The sequence below is a fragment of the Salmo salar genome, chromosome ssa29 (assembly GCF_905237065.1).
Source record: "Salmo salar chromosome ssa29, Ssal_v3.1, whole genome shotgun sequence".
In the NCBI taxonomy this organism is placed as follows: Eukaryota; Metazoa; Chordata; class Actinopteri; order Salmoniformes; family Salmonidae; genus Salmo; species Salmo salar.
In genome coordinates this window covers 16,938,653-16,952,469 of record NC_059470.1, presented here as the reverse complement: position 1 = coordinate 16,952,469, position 13,817 = coordinate 16,938,653, and the positions used below count along the sequence as shown (strand labels likewise).

General features: G+C 44.0%; 1 protein-coding gene across 2 annotated transcripts in view; it reads left to right on the top strand.

Annotated features, from left to right (window-relative positions):
• Window positions 1–1,267: 1,267 nt before the first annotated feature.
• cssa29h8orf34 (chromosome ssa29 C8orf34 homolog) overlaps window positions 1,268–13,817 on the top strand; it is a 170,877-nt gene continuing 158,327 nt past the window's right edge. For both annotated transcript variants that reach the window (XM_014181035.2, XM_014181034.2), the window contains exon 1: window positions 1,268–1,614. In XM_014181035.2, the coding sequence (XP_014036510.1) occupies window positions 1,546–1,614 (69 nt within the window). In that variant the 5' untranslated portion in view covers window positions 1,268–1,545. The remainder of the gene's footprint in view (window positions 1,615–13,817) is intronic.

Here is a 13,817-nt window from a genome sequence, read left to right as displayed (position 1 = left end):
CAGCAGGAACTTCCAGTAGCTAGCAACCAAGAGGTTGTGAGTTCAAATCTCCAGAGCGGTTCATTCCCAAATTACAGCAATACTGTCCATTAACAGCAAAATGTTGCTGTAAAAAATGCATTAACTCGTTTTTGATTTACCATATTTTCACCACAACTAGACAAAAGCTTCCAGGGAACCATGACATAACATTCTAAGTACGTCCTTGGGGACACCCCTGGAACAAAACGGGAACTAGACAAAACCTGCAGGGGACCATGACTGTGTAAATTGAATTAATGTCAATTATGCCTTACAAAGTAAAATATTCTAAATGCTGGGTTTTCACATGTGCTCAAATGTCACGTGTAGTGTCATGATATCACATATTGACATTTTGCATCCCATTTCACGAGATCGTGTTTTCACGTGCTAAAATGTTGTCACGTAGTTTTATGTTTTCACATGTTGCTTTACATATCGTCACATGTTATCACATTAACTTCACATGAGATCACACAAGATCACGTGTTCACATGTGAAATTCATGTTTTTTCTGTAATGGTATCACTCTGTTTCTCGGTCTCTCTCTTTCACCCACAAACACACTCTGTCTGTCTGTTTCTCTGTCTCTGTCAATGCAGTCTGCAGCAGACATCCCAGGATGAATTCTTCTTCCTAGACCACTGATCACCAATTTTCTCATTGCCAGCCCAACATAAGACCAGGCAGAGACTGTCCCAAATGGCACCCTATTATTTCAAACACAAAGTCTCACCACAAACAACACACGTGCCAGCCTGGTGCCTTTCCACAATCTTCCAAGGATCTCAGTCCACCCACATAAAGATGCATGGCATTGGCAAGCAATTAGGCTGGTGACATCTGTTTCCCACTTATGCATAAGCATGTGCAAAACATTTGTAGGTTACAGGACAGGAGGAGTGCGCACCAGCGCATTTTACGAACTAACTATGCTAATCATGCCCCGGACAATCTTTCAACTAGCACAATAGTGTAGGCCTAGCCTACAGTCAGTACAGCTGCGCTCTGTCCAGTTTCTCAGTTTCTCACATCTGTCTTCTTTCCGGACCTTTAAATACAGCGAGATGGGTAAACAATCTGGAGGAGGGACCCACTCATCCACTGATACCACTCTCAGCCAATGAGCGAAAGATCCCCAATCACTGTCAAGTAACTATCTTTGCCATTGGCTTGGAGCATGAAGCGGTCGCTAGGGAGCCACTCAAGCGTCGCGCTGAGCATGGTCCGGTGCTACTGTGTAGTAAACCAAGTAGAGCGAAGCGCAGCGCGAGAGTACCTGCTACTTTCCACTTGCTACTTTCCACTATGCGCGGTGCGGTGAAGCAAACTCACCGCTCTTGACGCCCCTACAGTATATCTGGTGCGGTAATCTCTCTCTGTGTGCACTTGGCTACAGTTGTAGTTCTTAAAGGTGTTTGAATTCGACTCTCGTATAGGCTACCTTTTTTATTGAATGTATGGGATTGCCCCAACGTTGATTTTCAAATCATTAACGTTTAATGCAAGACGTATAGTTTCTTCATGGCGTCTCAACAGCAGTCAAGAATTCAGTCGTATCTGGAGAAAAATAAAATTGGACCGCTGTTTGAGGTTAGTGCATTAATCATTTCAACTAGCGTATTTCACCTGTGCATGGCATTGAATGGGACACGCATGTTTGGCTGCAAGCCTGCAATTTATCAGCATCATAAGGCTATGCTTGGTTTCAATGTAGAAACTTAGATTGATTAAATAGCCTACATGAAAGCGCATACTATTAAATATAAAAACTAGCTTATACATGTATGGAAATTACAAGACCCTCTCCCTGCATTGAATTGGGAAATACAGAGAGCGCACAGACAGCGCACCCCTTTCTACCCGATAACGATCATCATCACAGATTCGATCTGCCTGCAACATTGTAGAACGAAACCCACTCTCTGTAAATGTAGCTATTGGAAAATATCATTATACGGTCGCCAGTAGGGGTTGTCTTGTCGCATACTTTTTCCTGGCTACCAAGCATGTATGTCCTGGTCGTATGCATCCACCCCCCTATGATTAGAAAGAGAGAGATGTTTCTGAAAGGTCCCGACGGGTTTAGAGGCAGCACAAAGTGGGCAATATCATTCTGTGGAGCTCTAGGTAAAAGCGGTCGGGGTAAACTGAGGTAACACACTGACACTGTGCTTGGAGGTTCGGCACAAATGTTCACTGAAGATAAGCAAAAATGCTTTTTTTTTTTTTTTATAGACAAATGCACTATTAAAAGTGAGACATAGTCTAATAGAATGGAAGGGTACATTATTAGGTAAAAAAAAATGTAAATCATCTCACTCATCCTTCATCACAAAATGATCATTGCGTTTCACCTGCTACAGTAATGTTTGACTTGAGATCATTGCCTGTTCTACAGTCCGATCATATTAAAATAGTGTACTGCATCTATATGGCTGTTTGGCTGGAGAGTGTTGTACGGTACCAAGCTACCTTTCTGTTTGTGTAGGGAGTTAATGTAGGTGCTATCGTACAGTATATAGGCTTCACTGCCATGATGACAGTTTAACAATAGCCTAGCTGAGTTGATACATGCAGATGTGCAGAATAAAGAGATAATTGCTGCAAGGCATCTGCCTGTAGGGGTATTGATTTAAGTGTGTGGGAAGTTTTACATGTCTGTGGGAATCTGTTGTCTTCAGGTTTTCATTGGTGTCTGTTTGAATGTTGTGTATCAGTCTGAGTTAATGACAGTATTGACTACCACAGCTATACAGCTACAGATACAATTGTACAGTAGCGCATATAGACTACCCACTAGGCAAAACTGGTTGAATCGACATTGTTTCTATGCCATTTCAACCAAAAAATTCAATGTGATGAATTTTCACCCAACTTTTTAACTAAATCCAATGACATGGTGAAATGTTTTGTTGATTTCACGTTAGTCGACAACTCAACCAAAATGAAATCAAAATGACGTCTGTGCCCAGTCGGTAGCAGCATAATAACTGGTTTTATTCTGGTGGAATCCTCCTTTAAATGTATCAGTCTGAGTTACATAATGACAGTTGTGCCTACCACACCCCATCATGTTGGTATGATAAAAGGGTCAGTCATGCTTGTTGCATCCCAAATGGAGCCCTATGTACCAGAGATGGTGCCATTTGGGACACATTGGCTGTTTCTCTAGACTGTGTTGGTATGATATCCCAGCTAAAAGAGTCAGTCATGCTTGCTTGCATCCCAAATAGAACCCTATGTCGCGGATATGGTGCCATTTGGGACACATCGGCTGTTTCTCTAGACTGTGTTGGTATGATATCCCAGCTAGAAGAGTCCGTCCTTCTGGTTGTGTAGACGCTAGAGTCATATCTAATTAGAGGGTCAGATGGGGAGATTAACCCTCAGATGCTGGGGAGACGCCGACGCTGCACAAACACAGACTGTTTCTCCCGAGGCTCCTCCACACACACACATACACCATCTGTGGTAACTAAACTGATTGTGTGTTGTGTTGCGTCGGGACATGTTTTTGTGGGAGGTTAAGAGAGAGAGCGAGAGAAAGAGAGAGAGCGAGAGAAAGTGATACAGATAGAGAGAGACGTAGAAAGACAGAATGAGAGACAGAGAGCAATGCTTGAGTGTGTGTGCAAGTATGTATATCTGTGTGTGGTGGTTGTACATGTACAGTGTTTGTGTGTGTGTGTGTGTGTGTGTGTGGTTCATACTTATGCTACTTGTGTTCATGGGCTGCTATAATGCTGACACATGTGACACATGCAGGTGTGCCACAAACTTCTGATCAGGTCATCCTTTCCACTGAGCTGCGAATTTAGCAACACACACACACACACACACACACACACACACACACACACACACACACACACACACACACACACACACACACACACACACACACACACACACACACACACACATCATGTTAATCAGTGCTGGCTAGTATCAAAGAGTGGCCCGGGCCAGCACAGTGAACAGCTGCTAAGGTAGCGACTATAGCTCTGTACACTCACATCACTGCTCCCTGCTAACGTGACTATACAGCTATAAACTCACATCACTGCTCCCTGCTAGCGTGACTATAGAGCTATAAACTCACATCACTGCTCCCTGCTAGTGTTACTATACAGCTATAAACTCAGATCACTGTTCCCTGCTAGTGTTACTATACAGCTATAAACTCACATCACTGCTCCCTGCTAGTGTTACTATAGAGCTATAAACTCACATCACTGCTCCCTGCTAGCGTGACTATAGAGCTATAAACTCACATCACTGCTCCCTGCTAGTGTTACTATAGAGCTATAAACTCACATCACTGCTCCCTGCTAGTGTTACTATAGAGCTATAAACTCACATCACTGCTCCCTGCTAGTGTTACTATAGAGCTATAAACTCACATCACTGCTCCCTGCTAGTGTTACTATAGAGCTATAAACTCACATCACTGCTCCCTGCTAGCGTGACTATAGAGCTATAAACTCACATCACTGCTCCCTGCTAGCGTGACTATAGAGCTATAAACTCACATCACTGCTCCCTGCTAGCGTGACTATAGAGCTATAAACTCACATCACTGCTCCCTGCTAGCATGACTATAGAGCTATAAACTCACATCACTGCTCCCTGCTAGCGTGACTATAGAGCTATAAACTCAGATCACTGCTCCCTGCTAGTGTTACTATACAGCTATAAACTCACATCACTGCTCCCTGCTAGCGTGACTATAGAGCTATAAACTCAGATCACTGCTCCCGCTAGTGTTACTATAGAGCTATAAACTCAGATCACTGCTCCCTGCTAGCGTGACTATACAGCCATAAACTCACATCACTGCTCCCTGCTAGGGTAACTATACAGCTATAAACTCACATCACTGCTCCCTGCTAGTGTTACTATAGAGCTATAAACTCACATCACTGCTCCCTGCTAGTGTTACTATAGAGCTATAAACTCACATCACTGCTCCCTGCTAGCGTTACTATACAGCTATAAACTCAGATCACTGCTCCCTGCTAGCGTGACTATACAGCCATAAACTCACATCACTGCTCCCTGCTAGCGTGACTATACAGCTATAAACTCACATCACTGCTCCCTGCTAGTGTGACTATACAGCTATAAACTCACATCACTGCTCCCTGCTAGTGTTACTATAGAGCTATAAACTCACATCACTGCTCCCTGCTAGCGTGACTATACAGCCATAAACTCACATCACTGCTCCCTGCTAGCGTGACTATACAGCTATAAACTCACATCACTGCTCCCTGCTAGTGTTACTATAGAGCTATAAACTCACATCACTGCTCCCTGCTAGTGTTACTATAGAGCTATAAACTCACATCACTGCTCCCTGCTAGCGTTACTATACAGCTATAAACTCAGATCACTGCTCCCTGCTAGCGTGACTATACAGCCATAAACTCACATCACTGCTCCCTGCTAGCGTGACTATACAGCTATAAACTCACATCACTGCTCCCTGCTAGTGTTACTATAGAGCTATAAACTCACATCACTGCTCCCTGCTAGCGTTACTATACAGCTATAAACTCAGATCACTGCTCCCTGCTAGTGTTACTATACAGCTATAAACTCACATCACTGCTCCCTGCTAGCGTGACTATACAGCTATAAACTCACATCACTGCTCCCTGCGAGCATAGCGACTATAAAGCTGTTAACTCACATCACTACTCCCTGCTGGTGTGGCAACAATAGACCTGTAAACTCACATCACTGCTCCCTGCGAGCATAGCGACTATAGAGCTGTTAACTCACATCACTGCTCCCTGCGAGCATAGCGACTATAGAGCTGTTAACTCACATCACTACTCCCTGCTGGTGTGGCAACAATAGACCTGTAAACTCACGTCACTGCTCCCTGCTAGCGTAGGGACTATAGAGCTGTACACTTACATCAATTCTGACTGCTAGAGTAGCGACTATTGCACTGTACACTCACAACAATTCTCACTGTTAGCTTAGCAACTATAGCTCTGTACACTCACATCACTGCTCCCTGCTAGCGTAGCGACTCTAGCGCTGTACACTCACATCACTGCTACAACTCACATCAATTCTAACTGCTAGCGTAGCGACTATAGCGCTGTAGACACATCTCTGCTCCCTGCTAGCATAGCAACTAAACCACTGTACACTCACAACACTGCTCTCCGCTAGCGTAGCGAGTATAGCGCTGTACACTCACATCAGTGCTCCCTGCTAGCATAGTGAATATAGAGCTGTACACTCACATCAATTCTGATTGCTAACGTAGCATCTGTAGCACTGTACCCTCACATCACTGCTCCCTGCTAGCGTAGTGACTATAGCCTGGTACACTCACATAAATTCTGACTGTTAGCCTAGATATTATAGCACTGGAATAACTGCTCCCTGCTAGCGTAGCGACTATAGCACTGTAGACTTACATCACTGCTCCCTGCTAGCGTAGCAACTATAGCGCTGTACACTGACATCACTGCTCTCTGCTAGTGTAGTGACTATAGACCTGTAGACTCACATCAATTCTGATTGCTAACGTAGCGACTATAGTGCTGTGCACTGACATCACTGCTCCCTGATGACTCCCTGCTCCCTAACTTCCTGACTGATGTCTTGAGATGTTGCTTCAATATATCCACATAATTTTCCTTCCTCATGATGCCATCTATTTTGTGATGTAAACCAGTCCCTCCTGCAGAAAAGCACACCCACAACATGCTGCTGCCACCCCATGCTTCACGGTTGGGATGGTGTTCTTTGGCTTGCAAGCCTCCCTCTTTTTCCTCCAAACATAACGATTTTCATTTTGGCCAAACAGTTCTATTTTTGTTTCATCAGACCAGAGGACATTTCTCCAAAAAGTCAGATTTTTGTCCCCATCTGCTGTTGCAAACCGTAGTTTGGCTTTTTTTATGGCGGTTTTGGAGTAGTGGCTTCTTCCTTGCTGAGTGGCCTTTCAGGTTATGTCGATATAGGACTCGTTTTACTGTGGATATAGATACTTTTGTACCTGTTTCCTCCAGCATCTTCACAAGGTCCTTTGTGTTGTTCTTGTATTGATTTGCACTTTTTGCACCAAAGTACGTTCATCTCTAGGAGACAGAACGCGTCTCCTTCCTGAGTGGTATGACGGCTGCGTGGTCCCATGGTGTTTATACTTGCATACTATTGTTTGTACAGATGAACGTGGTACCTTCAGGCGTTTGGATATTGCTCCCAAAGATGAATCAGACTTCCACATTTTTTTCTGAGGTCTTGGCTGATTTCTTTTGATTTTCCAATGATGTCAAGCAAAGAGGCACTGAGTTTGAAGGTAGGCCTTGAAATACATCCATATGTACACCTCCAATTGACTCAAATTATGTCAATTAGCCTATCAGAAGCTTCTAAAGCCATGACATCATTTTTTTGAATTTTCCAAGCTGTTTAAAGACACAGTCAACTTAGTGTATGTAAACTTCTGACCCACTGGAATTGTGATACAGTGAATTATAAGTGGAATAATCTGTCTGTAAACAATTGTTGGAAAAATTACTTGTGTCATTGTCAGGGATTTCGTCGTCAGACGATATGGTGAAATCATCGTCGGAAAAGGAGGACCAATATGCAGCAGAATTGTGTTGGCTCATCTTGAACATTTATTAGACTCAAAATGAACATACAAAATAACAAAACGAACTCACGATATAGACAGTCTTCTCAGGCTCACATACGCTAGACAAGAAACAATCTCCCACAAATGACAAACACAAACACACCCTAATATATGGGACTCTCAATCAAAGGCAAAGAGAAAACACCTGCCTTCAATTGAGAGTCCCAACCCCAATTAATCAACCATAGAAACACACTCACTAGACTCCATATAGAAATACATAAACATAGACCATAAACCAAAAACCCGGAAATACTAAATCAAACGCCCTTTTACCAAAACACCACCCCGAACCACATAAAACAAATACCCTCTGCCACGTCCTGACCAAACTACAATAACAATTAACCCTTATACTGGCCAGGACGTGACAGTCATGCACAAAGTAGATGTCCTAACCGACTTGCCAAAACTATTGTTTGTTAGCAAGAAATTTGTGGAGTGGTTGAAAAATACGTTTTAATGACTCCAACCTAAGTGTATGTAAACTTCCAACTTCAGCTGTACATTCTGACACTCGCATCAATTCTGACTTAGACAAACAGACCTGCCTGGCTGTCATTATGAGAGACACCCTCTCTCGGTCTCTTTGCATTTTTTCCTCTTTCTTCTTTATCTTTCGCTCTGTTTATCTCTCCCTTTACCTCTTCATCGCTGTTTCTTGGCTCTCTCGTTTTCTATTTCTCTATTTCTCTACACTCATTGCTGTCTCTCACTCTCTGTGACATGATGAGTGAGTATAGAGTTCATATGCAGTGAAAGGAAGACATGAAACCCAGCGTAGCTATCTGAAATGATTAAAGAGATGGGTATGTGTCTAGGTGTTTGCACCCTTAACGGAGTTGCCAACAACCGGATGCATCCGGTTTTCAAGGATACAGCTAATTCAATTTAGCTTCCTTTTCTCCTGAAAACCGGATGTGCAAACTCTGCTCAGGCGTTTATTTTGTGCCTGCTACGTTAGGTTAAGGTGTTTGTAGCTGATTCCCTTGAAAGCTGAGTTTGTAGCTGATTCCCAAACAGGCTTTTGTCATATGGATCCCCCAGTGTTCAGTAAAATGCATCGAAGACTGAGGCTGCGTACCAAAATGGCACCCTATTCAAATCAAATTTCATTGGTCACGTACACATATTTAGCAGATGTTATTGCGGGTGTTGCGAAATGCTTGTGTTCCTAGCTCCAACAGTGCAGTAGTATCTAACAATTCACAACAATACACACAAATCTAAAAGTAAAAGAATGGAATTAAGAAACACATAAATATTAGGGCTAGCAATGTCTGAGTGGCATTGACTAAAATACAGTATATACATATGAAATGAGTAAAACAGTATGTAAACATGATTAAAGTGACCAGTGATTCCATGTCTATGTACATAGGGCAGCAGCCTCTAAAGTGCAGTGTTGAGTAACTGTGTGGTAGCCGACTAGTGATCGCAATTTAACATTCTGAGAGCCTTGAGATAGAAGCAGGATGATGTTGGAGTGTACAGGCCGTGCCTCGGGTGGTTGATGTCCTTGATGATTGCGGGCGGTGCAGTTGCCGTACCAGGCGGTGATACAGCCCGACAGGATGCTCTCAATTGTACATCTGTAAAAGTTTGTGAGGGTCTAGGGGCCAATCCGAATTTCTTCAGCCTCCTGAGGCTCTGTGTGGGTGAAACATTTCAGACTGTCAGTGATGTGTACACTGAGGAACTTTAAGCTTTTCACCTTCTCCACTGCGGTCCCATTGATGTGAATAGAGAGGTGCTCTCTCTGTTGTCTCCTGAAGTGCACGATCAGCACCTTTGTTTTGTTGACTTTGAGGGAGAGGTTATTTTCCTGGCATCACTCCATCAGGGCCCTCACCTACTCCCTGTAGGCTGTCTCGCCATTGTTGGTAATCAGGCCTACTACTGTTGTGTCATCTGCAAACTTGATGATTGAGTTGGAGGCGTGCATGGCCACGCAGTCATGGGTGAAGAGGGAGTACAGGAGGGGGCTGTGCAGGTACCCTTGTGGAGCCCCTGTGTTGACGATTACTGTAGTGGAGGTGATGTTTTTTACCTTCACCACCTGGTGGTGGCTCATCAGTAAGTCCAGGACCAAGTTGCACAGGGCGGGGTTCAGACGCAGGGCCCCCGGGCTTAATGATGAGCTTGGAGGGTACTATGATGTTGAAGGCTGAGCTATAGTCAATGAACAGCTAAATGCCTTTTATGATCGCTTTGAGGCAAGCAACACTGAAGCATGCATGAGATCACCGGCTGTTCCGGACAACTGTGTGATCACGCTCTCCGTAGCTGATGTGAGCAAGACCTTTAAACAGGTCAACATTCACAAGGCTGCGGGGCCAGACGGATTACCAGGACGTTTACTCAGAGCATGCTCGGACCAACTGGCAAGTGTCTTCACTGACATTTTCAACCTCTCCCGAGTCTACAATCCCTACTTGTTTCAAGCAGACCACCATAGTCCCTGTGCCCAAGAAAGCGAAGGTAAACTGCCTAAATGACTATCGCCCCGTAGTACTCACGTCGGTAGCCATGAAGTGCTTTGAAAGGCTGGTCATGACTCACATCAACACCCTCATCCCAGAAACCCTAGACCCACTCCAATTCACATACCCCCCCTAACAGATCCACAGATGACACAATCTCAATCGCAACACTGCCCTTTCCCACCTGGACAAAAGGAACACCTATGTGAGATTGCTGTTCATTGACTACAGCTCAGCATTCATCTCTATAGTGCCCACAAAGCGCATCACTTTCTAAGGACCCTGGGACTAAACACCTCTCTCTGCAACTGGATCCTGGACTTCCTGACGGGCCACCCCAGGTGGTAATGGTAGGCAGCAACCCATCTGCCACGCTGGACTACAGGAAAAGGAGGACCAAACAGGCTCCCATTAATGTTGATGGGGCTGTAGTGGAGCGGGTCGAGAGTTTCAAGTTCCTTGGAGTCCACATCACCAACAAACAATCATGGTCCAAACACACCAAGACAGTCATGAAGAGTGCACGACAACACCTTTTCCCCCTCAAAAAGTTCTACAGCTGCACCATTTAGAGCATCCTGAGTGGTTATATCACCGCCTGGTATAGCAACTGCTTGGCATTCGACCATAAGGTGCTACAGAAGGTAGTGCGTACGGCCCAGTACATCACTGGGACCAAGCTTCCTGCCTATACTAGGTGGTGTCAGAGGAAGGCCCTAAAAATTGTCAAAGACTCCAGTCACCCAAGTCATAGACTTTTCTCTCTGCTACCGCACAGCAAGCGGTACCGGAGCGTCAAGTCTAGGTCCAAAAGGCTCCTTAACAGCTTCTAACCCCAAGCCATAAGACTACTGAACTATTAATCAAATGGCCACCGGGATATCTGCATTGATTGCGATTGCATCATCTGTGGATCTATTGGGGTGGTATGCAAATTGAAGTGGGTCTAGGGTGTCAGGTAAGGTGGAGGTGATAAGCTCATTAACTAGCCTCTCAAAGCACTTCATGATGACAGAAATGACTGCTACGGGGCGATAGTCATTTAGTTCAGTTACCTTTGCCGGGCCCGTAGGGCTCTGGTCCAAAGTAGCACTATTATATAGGCAATAGGGTGTGGCCATTCCACGATAATGGAATTACGCTGAGAATCCGATTGTTCACTTTAAAAGTGCAATGCAAACAAACACATCTGTAGACGTTGAAATCAAGGCCCGTCTGGACCGGCCCAAAAAACGACATCTGTGGACGTTGAAATCAAGGCCCGTCTGGACCGGCCCAAAAAACGACATCTGTGGACGTTGAAATCAAGGCCCGTCTGGACCGGCCCAAAAAACGACATCTGTGGACGTTGAAATCAAGGCCCGTCTGGACCGGCCCAAAAAACGACATCTGTGGACGTTGAAATCAAGGCCAGGGCTGACTGACAAAAATGTTAACTACTTTTCAACGTCCATGGACATCCGGTGTCGGTCGATGCTCAGTGGGTGCAGATGCTGGTTACAGTAAATGGAAAGAGAGGGGGCTTATGGGTAGGTGTCAGTAAGAGCACGGAGAGGTAACATAACTGGAGAGAGATAATAGAGACAGAGAGAGGGAGGTGTTTCCCAGATTGTTTAAACACGCACGCGTTGACCGCCAGACGACAGAAAGAGAGGGAGAGACATTAGAAAATATCTTAAAGCTATGTGAGTTTTTGGTGGCAAAAATAAAAGGCAGGAAGCAATGTTCCTTAAACTTAAAGAAGGCAAATCATTTCTCCAAAACTAAATATAAGTGTTGATATTAGTTGACAAAGGTATTTACTTCAACATTATTGTGTGTTGAAGTATTTCTAATACCTTTTAAATACTCTTTCTGCTAGATGTTCTCTAAGACCATCTGTTTGACCAGAAATCAAAGCCATTAATTACAATGTTTAAAAATGTTTGCCTTCATTTCCCCAAAATATAGATTCTTAGTTTTTTTTTACCCCCAATTTGATATACTCCTATGAACTTCACATGTTGGTGCTCATGGGTACATTTACATGGACATGACCAGTGCCATTTGGGACATAGACTCATAGAAGCATATGTCATGTTAACACACCTTACAGAATTCTGTGAATATAGTGTATGAGTGCATGTGTGTCTGCGTGTGTGTGTCGGCTTGGGTCTTTGCTGTGTCGCGCAGCACAGAATGTATCTGACTGGCATTTTGATGAGAAAGCCTATCTCTATTTCACTACTGTTGTTTTATTGTTACAAATGGTTTTCTTTAGGAAGACTCCTGTCCTGGCTCTCTACACTCCAACGCTACAGTAACATGTTGATGGCACAACCTTAACAAGACAACAGTACAATTTTAACCATGTCTGTTTGCGGGACATTGCACAAGTTATTGATATTGACTTGCAGTTATTGGAGGGTATTTCATGATATAAAGACTTGGTTTTATGTCTCGTTTAGGTGTGTTGTTTCTGCCTCTCTCTCTCTGTTTCTCTCTCTGTTTCTCTCACTCTCTCTCTTTGTGTTTCCCTCTCTCTGTGTTTCCCTCTCTCAGAACATTGGACTTTACTGTGCCCAGGGAATCCAGGGTATTGATTATGGCTTGCAGGAGGGTATTTCATGATAAGGGCTGGTTGGTTTTGTCTCTCTGCGTTGTGTGTGTGTCTTTGTGTGTGCGTGTGTGTGGCTCTCTTAGGTGTGTTGTAGGAATATGACCCCCCCCCCTCCTCCTTGGTCTCCACGTCAACCCCACAATGAGGTCATCCTGTGTTCAGTATGCATGTACAGTAGGCAGTAGACTCCACCTGAAAGATGGTCCCGGCAGTCATTGTTCTCTTTCTCCCTCCCTCTCTCTCGTTCTTTCTCTCCCTCTCTCTCACTTTCTTTCATTCTCTTTCTTTCTCTCTCTCTCTCTCTCTTCGCCCCCTCTCGCTATCTTTCCCCCTCTCTCTCTTGCTCTCTCTCCCCCTTCCTCCCTCTTTCTCTCTCCCTTTCTCTCTCTTTCAATTCAATTCAATTTGCTTTATTGGGAGGACGTTACAATGTACATATTGCTAAAGCCTACTTTGGAGATTTACAATATTAACATAATTAAAATAACAATAATCAATATTGTCAACGGGACAACAGTAACAACAATCTCTCTCAGAGTAGATGTTGGAGGAGTGCAGTGATATTTAAACGGATCATTTATCCATCTCTACCCTGTCAAATCAATGGCTGTAACTAGTGATACAGTATGTACTCTATGTAATCCACCTGCGTCATGATTCAAATATGTGTCCCAAATGACCACCTGTTTCTTATAGAGGGCTCTGGTCAAAAGGAGTGCATTATATATGGATCAAGGTACCATTTGGGACACATACCCAAGAGTCTCTTCAAGGTTATTGAGGAACGTTTGGAATATGTGTGATACTATGGACATAACCCTCTGACACAATCATCAGAGCTCTGACATGTCAATGACTGAGCTCATCTGGCAAATCTAGCGCTATAGGAACGGCAAGGTAGATGAACAACGTTCATAACTGTGTGGGCCTGCATGTCAGTTTCAATATTTGTGAGTCAACTCATCGGTATTTGCTCTCAAATAATAAAACTGTTACTTGAAATGATCCTGTCAACCGTATAATTGAATATTACACTAAAATA